This window comes from Myotis daubentonii, chromosome 2 (assembly GCF_963259705.1).
Source record: "Myotis daubentonii chromosome 2, mMyoDau2.1, whole genome shotgun sequence".
In the NCBI taxonomy this organism is placed as follows: domain Eukaryota; kingdom Metazoa; phylum Chordata; class Mammalia; order Chiroptera; family Vespertilionidae; genus Myotis; species Myotis daubentonii.
This window is the reverse complement of record NC_081841.1, coordinates 191,391,686-191,409,479: the sequence shown is the minus strand read 5'-3', so window position 1 is coordinate 191,409,479 and position 17,794 is coordinate 191,391,686. Positions and strand designations below refer to the sequence as shown.

At 36.2% G+C, this 17,794-nt stretch overlaps 1 protein-coding gene across 3 annotated transcripts in view; it reads left to right on the top strand.

The window, feature by feature from the left end:
- ANKRD10 (ankyrin repeat domain 10) overlaps nucleotides 1–17,794 on the top strand; it is a 36,335-nt gene that overhangs the window by 5,699 nt on the left and 12,842 nt on the right. For 2 of the 3 annotated variants that reach the window (XM_059685110.1, XM_059685112.1), the window contains exons 3-4: nucleotides 5,178–5,269; nucleotides 16,967–17,220. In XM_059685110.1, coding sequence (XP_059541093.1) covers nucleotides 5,178–5,269; nucleotides 16,967–17,220 — 346 coding nt within the window. The remainder of the gene's footprint in view (nucleotides 1–5,177; nucleotides 5,270–16,966; nucleotides 17,221–17,794) is intronic. The other variant, XM_059685111.1, reaches the window with a different exon arrangement.

Sequence of the window (17,794 nt, the reverse complement as noted above, 5' to 3'; positions counted from 1 at the left end):
TGGGCAGAATGCCGGGTTTTTAATGGTGTGTTTTCAGTATTTTCACATGAGTTGGGGGAGGGGGAGCGGAGGAACCCATCAGAAGAGTGCCTAGCTTATTGGGAACTCTCTGAAACAGGCTTGTGGTTGTAAAAGACTCCATAGATAGTCTGACTGGAGCATCCCCAGTCTTCAGCACCTGCCCCAGGTTGGACTCGTCTAAGGCAGTGGTCGGCAAACCGGCTTGCGAGCCACGTGCGGCTCTTTGGCCTCTTGAGTGTGGCTCTTCCACAAAATACCATGTGCTGGCGCACACGTACAGTGCGATTGAAACTTCGTGGCCCATGCGCAGAAGTCGGTATTTTGTGGAAGAGCCACACTCAAGGAGCCAAAGAGCCCCATGTGGCTCTCGAGCCGCAGTTTGCCAACCACTGGTCTAAGGGACTTGTGCCATGGGCTTTTTTTTCTTCTCCTTTATCCTGTTTTTATATTCTTTTCCTGGTTTTAATCTTTTGGCATGTTAAAGACTAGCCATTTTCTCAAGATTAGGAGATAATATCTCTGCCATCTCTAAGGTCAACATAAGGAGTTTCCAAAAATTAGGTGTACTACTAATAATCATCAAGGGTCCACTTTGTGCAAAGTAACTTTTATTTCCTCTTTTCTGCTTTTTTGTCTTTCCTAAGATTCATCCTTTGATGATAGCCAGAAATAAAGTAGTTGCAAGCCCCTCTCCTAAAGATAACACAGATACCCACCTACAAAACAAGTAATTGAGGAAAAGTATTTTAGCAGTGATTTAACACAAGGATTGATGGGAAAGGGGACTTGAGGAATAGAGGGGTAATTTGTTCTCCGTAATAGACTTTTAGTCGTGAGGACAGTAAAGGGAGAGCCCTGGATTTTAGACCTGTTTCTGTTACTCAACTGGAACTTATATCTCCACACAGGATGCCTTTATATATACAGACTTCTCTGCCACTTTGTTACTTTTAAAATAATTTTTTAAATATGTTTTTATTAATTTTAGAAAGGAAGGGAGAGAGAAAAAAATATCAACGAGAAACATCATCAAACAAAATGTATCGGCTGCTTCCTGCATGCTCCCACTGGGGATGGAGCTGAAACTTGGGCATGGGCCCCAAAGGGAATCAAACCATTGACCTGGTGTGTGGGTCAACGCTCAACTACTGAGCCACACCGGCTGGACAACTTTGTTACTTTATCCACCTATTCAGGCGTTATAAGTTGGCAACTGTATACTGTTGTTGCTGTAGGCATTGCCTGTCTCTACTTGTCTCATTCCTGGTCCTGCATTCTTCTCTCCTCCCCCTTTATCCCAGTAGGAGGGGCACTAACTAAGCCTTGATTCCACACTCTGCTTCCTCATCTCTCTGGCCTTGGGCAAGTAATATTCTTGGTCTGTGGCTCAACCTTTTTTATCAATAAAATATGGACAATCCATAAATGGCAATAATTAATGTTTAATATTAATATGGAATTTAAGTACAGAATACTCTACATGTTAATTTCCATTAAATTGTTACATAGAATCTAATTTACAGCTAAAGCAATTGCCTAACGCTACTTTTCAGACCTTTCTGAAATAATCCCCCTTTTCGTGTAATGTTTTTAGCAGCTCATTGTTTTCCATAGGTAACAAGTTTGTGCCCCCCACTCCTTCCTCTGAGCTGCTCTAGTTAGCACTGTGTGGAAATGTCTCCTAAACTTTGCTCCCAGGGCCAGAGTCCCCAAATCCCACTCTCTCCTTATAACCCTCCCTTGTTTTAATTGTTCACGTGGCTCAATATCCCCAAGTCCTCCCATGTCAAGGGTGCCACTTGGATTTCTTAAGCATCCTGGCATTGCTCCTGTTGGATCTCAGTTGGCTGTGGTCTGATGTTGAACTTGGTTCTGAATCTCAGATGTTGTCTTGCTCTGTTAGGTAACTGGGACTGCTGTGACAGGCACCCAGGGCCCCTTGAGGTCCCAGTAGCCCTTTAGTTGGCTTCCCCAACACACTGTTGATCCATCTTGAGGTAGTTTTCTTCACTTTCCAGATAAACTATTTTAAAACCAGGTCCAGGTTTTTCTTAGGCTTTTATTTGTTCGTGTGTGTGTGTGTGTGTGTGTGTGTAACTTTTTTGAACCTAGCATAGTATTTCTTGACATTTTGTTTTAACCCATCTTCTTGTTCTAATCTTTTAGCATGTTAATGACTAGCCATTTTCTCAACATTAGTAGATAATATCTTCTGCCATCTCTAAGGTCAACATAAGGAGTTTCCAGAACTTAAGTGTACTGTCTGGCTCAGTGTTCTAAGTTTACACAAAGTAAGTGAAGTTAGTATTTAAGTGATTTATTTTTGTAAGTCTATAGCAGCGATTTTTTACCTTTTTCATTTCATGGCACGCAAACTAATTGCTAAAATTCTGCCACACACCAAAAATTTCTTTTGCCGATCTGACCCAAAAAAGGTATAATTTTGATTAATTTACACTGATGGCTGTTTGTTTTTTGTTGGTGGTGGGGTTTTTTACAATCTAAGGGAAAAGAGGTCAGTGCCTCTGACTAAATAGTCAGGTATTTCATGTTTTAAAACTTACTGCAGCACGGGTTAAAAATTGCTGGTCTGTCATGACTATCCCTGGGTGCCATTTTTTGTGTTTGAAGTCATCTCTTTAATACCCCTTCAAGAATTTTGCTGGCATTTGATGTTGCTTCCATAGTTTCTTGTATCTAGATTAGAAATAAGAGTTTTCTTTATTAAAATTCAAGGTGACTTGTCCGTCTTCAGATTTCTAGTAACCTCTCCCGCTTTCCTTTATTACTCAAGAGTTTGCCAACAATACTCCCAGAACCACACTACAAACTATTTGATGTTTTTAAAATGTGACTGGGCTAAAATATAACCTTAAAATGGCTCTCTACTCTTACTCTCTTGGCTACAGTTTTCTTTAAGTAGTATTTATTCTGCCCTTCCCAGTTTAATGATCTTCTCCTTGTGTAACACAGAACAGGTAGTTTTGCTCTTGTCATCTGTTACTATCCCACCATCTTCTGGAAATAGTAGCAAAAATCCTTTTCCTTCTTGTTCCAAAGGTAGCTTTCTAAAAACAAAACTTTATTTTCCCTGAGAGTTTTTGTTGTTTTGCTTTGTGGGTTTTGTTGTTGTTGTGTGTTTGTTTGTTTTTGCAAAACCTCATCTAAATCTCAGTTCTATTTTTTCTGGCAATACCTGTCTGAAATTTTTATTTGTCCTTATTATGTACCCCTCCCACCCTTACCCATTTTGGGGGAGGATAGGGGTTATGTTTTTGTTTTTTAAAAATCTGAGTTCAGTTGTTAGTTCCTTATAGAACCACATGGTTTTCTCTGTTTCTTGAAAAATGGGATTATTCTGTGTACTTTTATATCACTTTTGAACATATCTTAAAATAAATGTACACACTTTTTTGAAACATCACTAAACTGTCAGGTCTAGCATATTACATTTTTCTGTACAATAATGTACCACTCTTCTTTTTATTTTCGCCCTCACCTCAGTTTTCCCCCCTGTAATTTAATATGCGTTGGTGAGGAGCTCAAATATTGACTGAATTTATGAATGAGCTATTTTCCAAATCAGACGCTGTAAAGTTGCCCCACTTCTGCTTTATATCTTTATCCCTTAACTCTGTGGTAGTCTTCTGCCAAGTTCCGTTTCCAGTGACATTGAAGTGTTATTGATTCAGGAACGGTTGCTGCTTAGCCACTTGGAATTTCCCAGTCAAAAAGTCCTATCTCAGTTTTTTTAGTAGAAACAACTTCTCTTGATTCTGTATCTTTCTTTATCTCTAATTTACATGAGAACCTTTAAATCAAGTTGTGTTTCAAATTTTTTCCATTCATGCAGTGTAAACTAATTCATCCTTTTTTTGGATTAATACATTAGTGTTGAATTGTTTCTCTGAGTCTGCTCACTTCCACTATCTCTTCCAGCATTGTTTTCTGAAGCATGAATCTGATTCTAATACAGCCTTTCTCAAAGTCCTTGGACAGATTTGCTCATCACAAACAGCCTGAGTGCTATACGAGCTGGCTATGTTTGACCCTTATGTTCTCCCTTCCCATCATTTCTTGACTCTGACCTCAACCATGTTCTCTACAGCAGCGGTCACCAACCGGTGGTCCTTGAGTTCCGAAAGGTTGGTGACCCCAGCTCTACAGTGTAGTCCAAATTCAAGTTCAAGATAAAAAAAAAAAAAAATCGAAAGGAGAAACTGGTGATGTCTTGAATCAAGCTAGCCTTGTGGTAGATATGGGTAAACTAGACTAGCTGTTCGATATTGGTGATATTTCTTGGCCCAACCTTTTTTTGGCCATGCTCCACCTAAGCATCTCTAAAATCCTGATCCTCCCCCCCCCCCCCCCGCCCCACCTGTGACATATAATTCTTATGCAAAAAGTGAACTATTCACGTGGAGAAAGCCTAAAAGGCCATTAACTTAGTCTAAACAAGCTTCCAAAGAACATGGCATCTGTGAAAGAGAAAAATAAAAAAATGAAAGGACAGTTGAAGTACTGAGGAAGAAATCACTAAGAAATTGTTTAAAAAATAATAATATGAAGTGATAGGAAAAAATAGCAAATAAAGTTTCAAAACATAATAGAGAACTGAAATGCATAAATATGTTACAGTATATATTTATATATTGTATATGAGGCCCCTAGAACCATAAGAAATGCAAAAAAATTGCTGTTGATAACTCATTCTCGAATTGCCCCCCTTAAAAATCAGATTGCCTGCCTTGGGGCTGTGCCCACATTGTGAACCACTGGTCTAGAGCGTACATGCTGTCACTGCTGTGCAGGCCCCGCGGGGCTGTCGCTTCTCCTTGACCAAAGTGTGCCCCTACCCTGCGCTGCTCTTACATTCTCTTCACATCTGCATTTCTTTGTGTTGTGCTTCAAATCTGGCTTCCCATATTGTTTCATTTCAAAGATGAATGAAATGGTGCATGTTGATTAATTTTACTTTAAAATGTGGAAATCTTTTTTTTTTGAAGTCGTAATGCATTTTATTTTGTTTGTTTTTTAAATGATTTTCTCTTTATTGATTAAGGTATTATATATGTGTAAAATGTGGAAATCTTGTTGGATCTGAATATTGGTATGTGTCCTTTTTTGTGTGTTTGTTTTTTTTTTTTTTCCTCCAGGACTGTGAGGGTGAGACTCCCATTCACAAAGCGGCTCGCTCTGGGAGCCTAGACTGCATCAGTGCCCTGGTAGCTAACGGGGCTCACATCGAGTAAGTGTCTTTGTTTATTCTTCCCAGCCAAGATGTAGTTAAGGGTGTTGTGTTTAGAAACAGTATTTCGAGCAAGCAAAGTCCTGAACTTTGTTTTTAATGTTAGTAATATAATTTTGCTTTTTAGATCAGTTGGTTTTGGTGAGCAAAATTGTGTGGGTTAAGTTGACCAACAGAAGGGGCAGAACAGTTAACTGATTAAATTTGAAACCTAGCATCATTAACTTTGCCACTAACAATATCACCATGGGCAAGTCTTCAAACTTTTTTTTGCCAAGGAGTAATTTGGAAACAAAGGCCTTGGATTGGATTAAAATATTTTTCAGGCCTGTTGGCTCAAAAAAATCTTGCAGACAATTAGCTTTTCTAAATTTTTATTTCTTCATCTTTTAGCAGATGTGAGAACATTATGTTTTAAAGCCTATTATAACTTTTGATGATTTTATAACTCCTTGGAAAATGTAACTATTTACATTAAAGACTTTAAAATCTCTCTGAGCTTTTGATATGATGGCATTTTAGAATATCTTTGTTTTGGCCCAGTTTACATCAACTAGCTTATTTGTAGTTTGGTAAAACAAAATATTTGAGTGTATTTTTAAGTGTTATTTTGTATGTAAATCATTAATTAGCTAGTCATGGCATTAATACATTTATTTTAGGTAGTAAATTCATTTGTATTTGCTTTTTCTTAAAGATTTATATGATAAAAATTTTTCTTCTGCAGTTCACAGCATTAACAAAATGGATGCGGTTTTCACCCTTAGATGTTGAGTGTAAGCTATATAGCTGTAATAACCAAAATAACTACGATAATATCAGCTTTTTTGATTTATCTTGAGTGTCTTGAATATTTCATAAAAATTAATTACAAGCCACTTTATTCTATTGGCGATGTGAAATTTTAGACTTTGAGAGAAATAAAACCCACAAAACTAATAACTTAGTTTAACCCTTTGGTTTCCACTTCATTGTTTGACTCTGTATTATAATAAATATTGAAAATAGACCCTGGAGAGCAAAACCATATAGGTTAATGCAAAACCTGTCTAATACCAGGGGCTGTCGTTGGGCTTTTAGCATCTTAGCTTCTGTTTGATTTAGTATTAAGATTAGTCATTAGTTGGGCTTGGGTCATTTATGTAGTGATTTAGTTTTATAAATATGACTTGCATTTTAACTGTTACTTTTCAGAGTACCTTGTGATTTCATATATAGTTATAACTTGAGGTAATGTAAAAACAATTAAATACATATTATACAATGTTAAAAACATTGAGTTAATTCTCAATGGATTACTTTAAAAGCAAAGATATATATGCAGTTTTCTTAGCTGTATTTAGATTAAAAACTATCTTTAATAACAGAAGCTTTGGTTATAAAATACAGAGTCATATAAAATAATTGATTAGATTGCTTAATTGTCACTTATTGAAATAATTAGAGGTTGATCTTTTTAATGACTTATTTTCGAAACAATTTTCTTAATTGGTCCTGAACATTTTATTACTAAAATGTTAGTTTTATTCATTTTAATGGATAGCTTAATCCTTTAAGCCAATAAATATCTATTGCTATGTCCTTTTAATAGGTGTCTTTTTAAAATGAGATCATTTTATTTACTATTCTGTCCTTGGTTACAGGACCCTCGAGTGTCTTTTTTCCACCAATTGTGACTGAGCATGACCTCAAGTGCCAGTCTGTTTTTCAGTATAAGAGCCATTCCCTCGAGACCCTGCATTATGGTGATTTCCCTTGACTGAACTTTCAGATATTTTTTAGAAGAAATATTTAGCCTGAACCACCTAGCCAAAAGCAATTTTTAAAAGTAGAAGTCTTTGGCCTGGAGATAGAGCACAGTAATCATTATTTATTGTAATTATATGTGGGGTTATTTAATTTTAACAATCTAGATAAAATGTCAGTTTTGACAATAAGCTAAATTGTAAATTGCTTTTTTGATACTTTTTCTGCACATTTTTGTAGTTTTAAGTTTTAGTCTACCAACAAGTAATAGCTTGATTCCCCCAAATTACGATACTTAGACCTATTTTACTTGTTTTGCATAATGCTGCTCATGTGGTAAAGTATAGTTCTAGCAAATAAAATGCCTTTTTCTATTTTAAGATCAAGGGGCACATGATTTATTTAAAGTTACTTTTTTTTTTTTTCCAGTTTAGGACAGGCCAGATTATTAATTCTTCATATTACATGCCATAATGCTTAGGAGATAATATAATTTTTTCCCCTGAATAGATTAAAAATTACATCATTATTTTATAACACTTGGTGGGATTTAATAATTTTGTTTTTAATTTCTACTTTGCTTTTTATATATCAGCTGCATCAAGTGGCCAAAGTCTTAAGTTGCTGCTTTTTGGTCATTGGGTAGATAGTGGTGAGGGCAGCTATACCACACATCTGTGGCTAGAATGCTTTGTTATGTAACTAACTTGTCAATGTAGGCTGCATCTGTAAGATAACGCATGTCAACTGCTGTGCATCGTATTACATTTTCTAGCACCACACGTGAGTATATTGATGGAGTTTCTTTTTCTTCTCTTACTTTACATCTTGAGTTTTGGTGCCAAGTTTTCTTTTTCATGTGAGGTTTTGTTTCTACTTATCATATATGATGGTCATTATTTGCCATTTATTATTCAGATCTAAAAATAAAAATACTCAAGGTTACATCAGCTCTATGACCAGACTAAATGTTTGTGTACCTTAAATGATCTACACCTCTACAAATGCTTCTCATTCTCATTTTTTTCTCAAGTATGATAAGTATGGGGCTTTCATTAAGTTGGTCATCCTTAATTTTGCTTGTATGGCAGTTCGGTTTTTCATTGCAGCTAATATTTGAATGCTGCCTACTCCACACTTAGGATTTTTGAGTGGAAGAAGGGCATGTACTGACATGGAAAAGTTGTTGCCTTGTTCTTTTGTGATCAAATTAGTAACAATATAAGTTGTGTTAATGTGATTTCAGAAAAAGATGCTTGAAAACACTATCTGCTGATAATGAAGCAGACCTTTTACTACTAACAATGTAAAGTGCAGATTTTGAGTCTTGTATTATTTTTACGTTTAGTATTTTTGCACCAATTAATTTTGGTTACTTTGTATTTATTTTCTTGAGAGATTGAAGTTGAGAATGATCCCATATCAACCAGATATTAAAGTAGCTTTTTTAATGCCTTGGAGTGAAAAGGGGGTGGTGGTGGAGGTAGTTAGCAGGAGTTAGAGTAAAACCAGAATTACTTGCATCTCAGGCAAATTTGCTAGTCCATTTTAATACTACATTATATAGGTGGCAGTGTTTAGGTATGACAAAGTCTTAAAGCTTTCTGTAGAATCCATTAATTCTGTTGCAACCAGATCTTCAAATGGGCTTACATATATTTTAATTTAATTAGTGTGATCCCTAGAAGAACTTAGCTGGAGAAGCTTCTATAGCCTTATATAAACAAGCTCAGTGACTCACTCTAAAAAAATCTTGCCTAATTTAGAAAACAGGCACAGTTGCCTATAATAACAAAAGTGATCTTAACAGACTTTTTTTTAATGTTGCCCAAAAAAGTATGTTGCTGAACTTTTAGGAATTTTTCATTGACATGAAGTTAGTTTAGTTTGGTTCATAATTGGTGGCCATATTTATGACCCACCTTTATTTGTTTATAGAGCCCCTCTCTGGAAGCAAAATTTTTATTAGGGCAAATCATGTGATAAGCATATTTTTAATAATAGTGCAAGAAGTTTGTTTGCAACTTTTGCCCTTGACAAAATAACCCAGGTTTACTTTGAAATTTGTGACTTATTTGTCATTATGACAAACTTGTCTGATCTTACTATTTCCTGGGTCTTTTTTTTTTCTTTTATTAAAGTGTTATGCACAAGATGGAGGAATTAACTTGCTGAGATAGCTATCAAAGTTCTGCCTCCTGGGCAGGAGCGGATGTTGGACTGGACAGTATTATAGAGTTGTTGACAAATTTAGTTCAGAATTTTATTTTTCATGCTTGAGTAATATATAGGTTTTAATATTTGTTTAACCACTGCTTTTACAAAGAATGTTTTCAAATAAAACCAATGATTTCTAAATCCAAATATATTTTACCTTTGCTAAAATATAGTGGGAGCATGTTAAATATTTCATCAGCGTATTTGAATGATACTCTTATATTTTAATGTATGCAAACATAATTGGGGTTCAGTTGCAATGTAAAACTACCTTCATCAGTGTTGAACTTAAAATGAAAACTTGGCACCAAATTTTTAAAGATAGAAACTTTAAAAAATAGTGTCTCCCTATTGTTACCTAAAGAGTATATTTAAGAAAGTTTTCATGATTATTAAGAATTTGGATACCAAAGGGTTAAAATATACATTTTTCTTTTACTGAAGAAATCTCATGATGTTTGCTAATGTTTTGTTTGTACAAATGGACATTTAGTAATGTTTTTAATTTTTTTTTTTTAATGATTCCATGTATTTGCTTATTTCCATCTAGGAATAGTTACTAATGTATTTGAGATACAGCATACCAAATTTTAAAGTAACCAGAATCGTGAGTTAATGGTTTTTAGTCCATACTATTAAATTTTGTTGAAATATTGACATAATTATAAATTGGCTTCATACTAAAAATTATTAGAAGTGATTGAGGAGGCAGTGTTTTAGAGCAATAGCTTTTGGTCAAGGAGGTCACATGACAATGGCTTATGCTCAATAAGTGTGCTTCTGCACTTCATGTATGTATATGTATTTTTAATCCAAATGTTGCCTGCAAATATGTGATCCCTTATTATTTAAGTTTCCTGTTTTATGAACCATTGCCCGTTTTAAATCACACAGAAGATTCTGAATCTGTAAAAACTACACATGTCAATGTTTTACAGCTACGTAATTCGAATTGAATTGATTTTTTCAAGTAATCCTAGAAAGGGGGAGCATTCCATATAGAAACTGCTGAAACTGCCACAGGTGCTTCTCCGAAAACCTTACAGTTGTGGCATTGAATGTTCAGTATGGCTTCCTTTCTCCACACGAGGCATACTGTTGAGGTATTTGTTGCGGTGATTGGTTTTAATGCTAATCTAGGAATTCAGATATAGATTCTTTAGATTTGCATGCTTTGCTTACCCTAATTTATGATATCTACCTTTTTATTTGTAAACTAACAATAGTTAAGTTGAGATCAGTATTTTAACAGAAATATTATTTATATAAAAACTGTGCTTATCTTTTATTGTCACATGGCATTAACAAAAAGAAAACATCCTGAAGGTGATGTGACAACTCAGATTCTAAAATCTATATTTCAGGTATTTCCTGATCCGTGGTTTTTCAAATTAAAAATAAAAACTGTTACTAGAATGGCTTCTCACGTATTCTAATCATGTGACACTATAAGTGGAAAATAGATGGGGGATTGGCTAGCAGTAGAGTGGAATTTGTTTTAAAGTTCTTTGAAGAGACATTCTTAGGTATAATAAATTCAATATTCTATTCAGAATTTTATTACAGAAAAATCCTATGTAATAAAAGCCTAATATGCAAATCGATTGAACAGTGGAACGACCTGCAGAACAACTGGTTGCTATGACACGCACTGACCACCAGGGGGCAGACACTTAGCGCAGGAGCTGCCCCCAGCCCACAGGCCCCAGGTTAGCTGGTTGCTCCGCAGAGGGAGGCAACAGGCGGTGGTGGCAGGGGGCAGGCAGGCGAGTGGGTGGCACCAGGCCGGCCAAGGTGGGTGCCAGTGGGGGCCCCCAAATGGCCCTACCAGTCACCCTACAGATCGGCCCTGATTGCCAGCCAGGCCTAGGGACCCTACCGTGCACGAATTTTGTGCATCGGGCCTCTAGTAGACTATATAAGCATGTTTTTAACTTTAGCAAAGTTAAAAAAAAATACCAGTTTGATTTTCCCAGTTATTTAGCAGAGCAAACAATTCATACTACAGGCTAGTCTATGTCTTCCCATGTTTTCATATTCCAATTTTGAAAGAATACTAAGAACCATTGGAGAAAATGGGTGGTCTGCCTAAAGATGGCGTTTCATGTTGACTGTTACAGGAACTAGAACCTACAGATCACTTCCATAATAAGTAGTAGCAAATTGATCTTACCAGCCTGAAAATCTGATAACGTCAGTTTTCATGTACTTTAACAAACTAGACCCGATTTGAACATCAAGTTGATGAATGCCTGATTTCTTTAAATCTTTCCTCATTTTCAAAGATTTTTAAAGTGGATATTAGGACCGGAGAGGGTCAACTAGAGCTATAGAACAACTTGGTCCCATGTGGGTCCTCTGTTTTCAGAAATGGACAAAGAAAAATTTTAGACTAGGTGTACTCTGTGCCCAAGTGCATCAAACTAAAGGTGCCAAATTTAAAAAGATTTAGTTCAATGTCTATACTAAATATTTTCATGCAAAATAAAGTTTTAGAGAGCAATTTTGAACATTTTCTTCCAGATATTGTAAAGACTGCAGTTCAGATTAACTTTTGTCTTTATCAGTACCTCACTTGAGGTTCATAGGAGTGGCCAGCAGTTAGTGCAGTGTGGCCTATCACACCACAGTGAATACTATGGATTAATTGAAAGGTGATAGCTTGACTGCTTAAAAAGTACTCTAAAAGAACAAAGTACCACATTTCATGTGAAGTTGTTATAGAACCTGTCAATCTTAAGCCACATTCATGTGCCCAACTCCCATTGAGTTTTAGGAAAATAACGGGATAGCTTAGGTTTAATACCTACTTAAACTTGGAACACTATAAATAGAGTTTGAAGGGTTAATAAATTGATGATATATAACCAGAATTGGTGATTCCACTCTTAAAACAAAATTTTAAAACAACATTTGAGACATGCTTATTAGCAAATAGGACAGCTTATATGAAAAAAGAATTGAAAGACCTGAGCTGCTTTTGTTAAACATTAAAGTGTTTTGAGAATGGTACCATGTAATGATTATTCCAGTTTTTATTTGGAAACCCATGTGATTTTCAGCCTCTATAGTTCATATGAAAGTCCTCTCTACTTATTTAACATTAAAAAGTGGTTTGAGGAATTAAGACCTATAAAGACAGGTTTTCTTTTGTTTGAATTGAATAGTGCATAAAATAGAAAAAGTCTTTACTAGAAAGATTTTTTTCAGGAACCCATAGACCAGTGGTTCTCAACCTTCTGGCCCTTTAAATACAGTTCCTCATGTTGTGACCCAACCATAAAATTATTTTCGTTGCTACTTCATAACTGTAACGTTGCTACTGTTATGAATCGTAATGTAAATATCTGATATGCAGGATGGTCTTAGGCGACCCCTGTGAAAGGGTTGTTCGACTGCCAAAGGGGTCACGACCCACAGGTTGAGAACTGCTGTCATAGACAGTTATTAAGAATAGAGAGGATTAGTTTGTTAACAGATCCAGCCTGCTGATTGTTTTTGAATGGCCCATAAACTAAGAATGATTTTTACATATTTAAATGGTTGATCAAAAAACAAAAGAATAATATTTTGATTCATAAAATTATATGAAATTCTAATTTCAATACAAATAAAGGTTTGCTAATACACACTTAAGCTCAGTTTATATATTGTCTGAGGCTTGCTTTCAGGCTAAAATGACAGAGTAGTTGTGATTGAGTTTGTGGCTTCTAAGACCTAAAATATTTATTTTCTAGCCCTTTAAAGAAAAAGAAAAGTCCCCCCCCCCAAATTAGTTGATCCCTAATATTCCTTTCCTGTCAATTTTTGTAATGTGCATTCTGTGATTGAGCAGACACTTGTAAGTTTTTAAATGTAAGGAGAGCAGAATTAGGGAGTTAAACATTCCACAGGGGTAGAGAATGGAGGAATGAATGTAAGTAAGTAGGAGAGAACATGGGAAGGAAAACATTAGAGGCAGAAGAGGGGAATAGTGGTTTTGGTTGTTGTGTATCAATGTCAGGTGTTAACAGATGTTTTGCTTCAGAGGAATATAAAGTCTATTAAAGTAAACTATATATTGTGTATACCAGTATTCAGTCCTTAGTAACTTGAGAAATAATATAGGTGAAATCTTCTATAGCTCCCTAGAAGTAGAGAAAGGATACTTTATGTCTTTTTCCTATAATACTGTAGGGATATCGCCAAAACTATAACCTCCCAATTCTTCCACAGTCATCAAGTGCACCAGATCATATCTGTCCATACATTTATAGAATATGTAGACCTCCCTTTTGGATCACTCTAATTTCTGGTTCCCCAAAGTTATGTGAGGAACCAGTCTGACTTGTTACTGTTCTCTCTCACTTGGTTGGTCCATGCATAGGGAGTATATAGCATGCGTTGGCTCTAGTTCTTTTTTTTCTTTTTTTTTTAATATATTTTATTGATTCTTTACAGAGAGGAAGGGAGAGGGACAGAGAGTTAGAAATATCGATGAGAGAGAAACATCGACCAGCTGCCTCCTGCACACCCCCCACTGGGGATATGCCTCCAACCAAGGTACATGCCCTTGACCGGAATCGAACCTGGGACCTTTCAGTCCGCAGGCTGACGCTCTATCCACTGAGCCAAACCGGTTTGGCTCTAGTTCTTCTTTTGAGTTTTGAAGATAATGCCTGACACAACTTGGACATTTGGTTGGCTCTTTCTCAGTCAAGTGATGTGCAAGTGTTTGACTACTTTTGATAAGGGAGGAGGTAGGGTGGTGATGTCTAGGTCTTTTATTAAGACATACAATCCCACTTAAACACTTATATTCTCTATGGTCTCTGGATCTCTGGATATTGGCACTAATTTGTTGCTTATTTTTCTTTAAGGTTCTATTTCCTTGGAAGAACAGTAAACTGCTATTCTAGCCTAAATTCAGTCTACTGTTAAGTTTCTGAATGAAAAGTAAAGGAATTGGGTGTATTTTGAATGTTAGTCTTTTTAGCAACTTCAAGATGTTGGCATGCTCCTTACACAAGTTTTCGTTGGTGAACTGGCATTTATGGTTGTAGATTCCATTTTTAAAAATCTATGTACTATTCTTTTTTATTCTGTGATCCACTAAGGAGTAATCTTTACTGTCAACTCTATTCTAATTTTAAGTATCAACTCATTTCTGTATTCTTTGATTTCAGAGAGCAAGTCCATACTTACCTGTAGAAATGATCATTGTATAAAGTTTGCTTACATTCTGGGTCTTCATCTTTTCAAATTTGGAAAAACTAAGATTTAAAAAAAAATTTTTCAGGTGGCAACTTTTGTTTTTGTGTTTACATTCTTGAAGAAGTAGACCTTTCTGGACCATCTTCACTTGTGATATCTTCCAAAAATGAAATGCATCATTTAAAAATAGTCCAGCTATACACATTAGAGTTACATTTGAATAACAAGTTGATATTAAAAATGAAAAATACTATTTTGTATAAATGTAATTTGCTCTGCCCAAATTTCAGTAGTTTCCATTTAATTTATGTATCAAAATAAAAACATTAAGAATTCTAGAATAATATTATCAGAATTCACATCCGTGAGGTAAAATTAAAAAGTCAATTTTAGTCCCCAGTAGCCGCACACAACTGCCTTCAATGTTTAAGAAAATATTGTTGGTTTCTGGAATTCGTAAGAATTGTCTCTTTTATATCTGATAAAATTGAGTTTGGGCTTTTGCCTTTCTTCAAAATGTATAATACATTTCTTTATGTCTTCTTCTAAGAAGTGAAGACATGTTTAGTGATTATCCAAGAATATATAGATTTTTTGTTTCTGAGGTGGAGCGTTATGAGTATGATGGCTGGAAATATGAATTCACAGCTTATTTTTATCTTTGAAAATGAAAGACCCTTATTTGCCCCTGATTCGGCAGTTTTCTCTCTGGAAAAAAAAATTTCTTTTTTGGCATTAATATTAACCTAGGAAACAAGAACCAAAAGTTCTGCATTGGTTATTTCACTTACACAAAATAAAGCCTTATTTGATCATACCTTTGCTCTGTTCATAGCATAGCTTGCTGAGTAAATATGGAGATATCTTTGCTGTTTGGTATTTCTGCAATTTCAGTTTATCAACCTATAGCTAACAACCTGTTTTGCTTTTTTTTACAGATTTATTTCACAGAGCAGTGTATTTTCTTGTTCTCCAGGGGAACTTCAACATGGAGTTGCTTTTGTTCTCTAAATGTTTATTGTTTCCTAATTAAGATCTACAAGCTCAACTGGTTCTTTTATATTCATCTTATTCAGATCTCTCACTTACACCACCACTTCCTCCTTTAATTTGAATCTTAGCTACTATAGAAGACATCAGACCTTTACTTGTGATATTAACCACATAAGATGTTGATGCTTTTCAGTAGTAGAATTCTTAGCCTTAGGGCATGAGTTCCTAGAATAATATTTGGCTTTCACAGGAAATATCCTATATAATAAAAACCCAATATGTTAAGGGTCCGGTTGTCCGGTTGTCCGTTCAACCAATGAAAGCGTAATATACTAATGATAAGCTAAGGCCGCTCAGCCGCTCACTATGATGGGCGCTGATCACCAAGAGGCAGACAGTCCACTGGTTGACCAGTCACTATGACATGCACTGACCACCAGGGGGCAGATGCTCCAACTGATAGGTTAGTTTGCTGCTGGGGTCCAGCCTATAGGGACTGAGCAAGATGGGCCGGACATACCCTGGAGCCCTCCTGCGGTCCTCCCCGGTCCCGATCGTGCACCAGTAGGGTCGCTCAGCCTGACCTGAACCCTCTCGCAATCTGGGACCCCTTGGGGGGTGTCAGAGAGCAGATTTCGGCGTGATCCCACAGGCCAGGCCGAGGGACCCCACTGGTGCACGAATTCGTGCACTGGGCCTCTAGTCCACTCATAATGCTGTAGAATAGCGGTTCTCAACCGATGGGTCGTGACCCCTTTGGGGGTCAAATGACCCTTTTACAGGGGTCGCCTAAGACCATCGGGAAACATATAATTACATATTGTTTTTGTGATTAATCACTATGCTTTAATTATGTTCAATTTGTAACAATGAAATTGGGGGTCACCACAACATGAGGAACTGTATTAAAGGATCACAGCATTAGGAAGGTTGAGAACCACTGCTCTAGAATGACAATTCCTTCAAGTTTTCCTAAGCAAGGCCAAAAAAAAAACCACAACTCAGCTTTTCACATCTCCAGCCTAATGACAAATTATTTTAATGTCAGGACATCCTTCTAAACTTCCACTTATAGTGTCACATAAAATCTGGCTTGTTGGTAAGCAATTGCATACCTTTGTTTTTAGGAAGCCGATTGTTATGAATGCCATGGACAATTTCAGTACATGTTTGTTTGTTAATGATTTTACTCAAGCTAAAGGAATGGATTATTAAAATTAAGTGCCGATAATATAGAGTTCAGGTTAAGTCTGAAGTTAGCATAAATTTAGGTTCTTCAGACTAACAAAAAATGATTTTGAGAAGTTAAATAGGAAGATGCCTTTTTTTTAAAGTTTACTATATTGATTTTTAAATTACTATCGCCCAAATCTTGCTTAGTAATCAAATGTGCATAAGAGAGAAGTTAGTTACAGAGCTAGGATGAGTAATGCCTTCTTTAATGAAGACTTGCTGTAAATCTATATACCTTTTCATATCACCTTCAGATAGTTAGTCAGTTCGGCAGGAGCAGACACCAGCTGAAAATGCTAATGGGATGTAATTCAGTGTTTTTGTGTTGTGCAGCCTGAGAAATGCCAGTGGCCTGACAGCAGCAGACATTGCTCATACCCAGGGTTTCCAAGAATGTACCCAGTTTCTCTTGAACCTCCAGAATTGTCATCTGAACCGTTTCTATAATAATGGCACCTTAAATGGGGGCCATCAGAATATATTCCCTAATCATGTTAGTATGGGAACAAATCGCAAGAGATGCTTGGAAGATTCGGAACCCTTTGAAGTGAAGAAAGCTAGAACCGAAGGTGAGACCACTTTGTAGGCGAGTGTTTACTTTCTTTAACATGTTTTCTTTTTTATGGCTGAAAGCACCTCAAGATGAGACCTTCACTTAAGGTGGTACTGTGCCCGGAGGATTCTGGTGCAGTGAAGGTGGAGTTTTTCCTGTATTGCTACTTTGAAGATTGGCCATTTAACAAAAGGAGAGAATGTAAGAGGGCAGTGTTCACAGCTCAATATAAATGTGTGTCCATAACATTTCTGCATGCCCAGGTTTACCTTCCATGAATTAGAAAGATTTTTCTTGTTTGTTGTACCTGTTGGAAATACAACTATTAAAAAAAAATCTGCCCCTGTGCCTGATTTCTTTGTTTCCTGTAAATGTCCCCGAGCTTATAACAATTGTTGGTCTGGTAGTAAAACATAGTTTCACATCTGGGAAGGTAGGTGTTGGCTGTACTGTTCCACTTGCACTGTGATTTGGCCTCCGCTGGTCTCCATGACCCACAGGGTATTGTGTATTTGTCGCAAGATCTCGTATGTCACTTTGAGGACTTATGTCTGTAAGGTAAGTCAAGTTTTAGGTATTCATCCACTTTT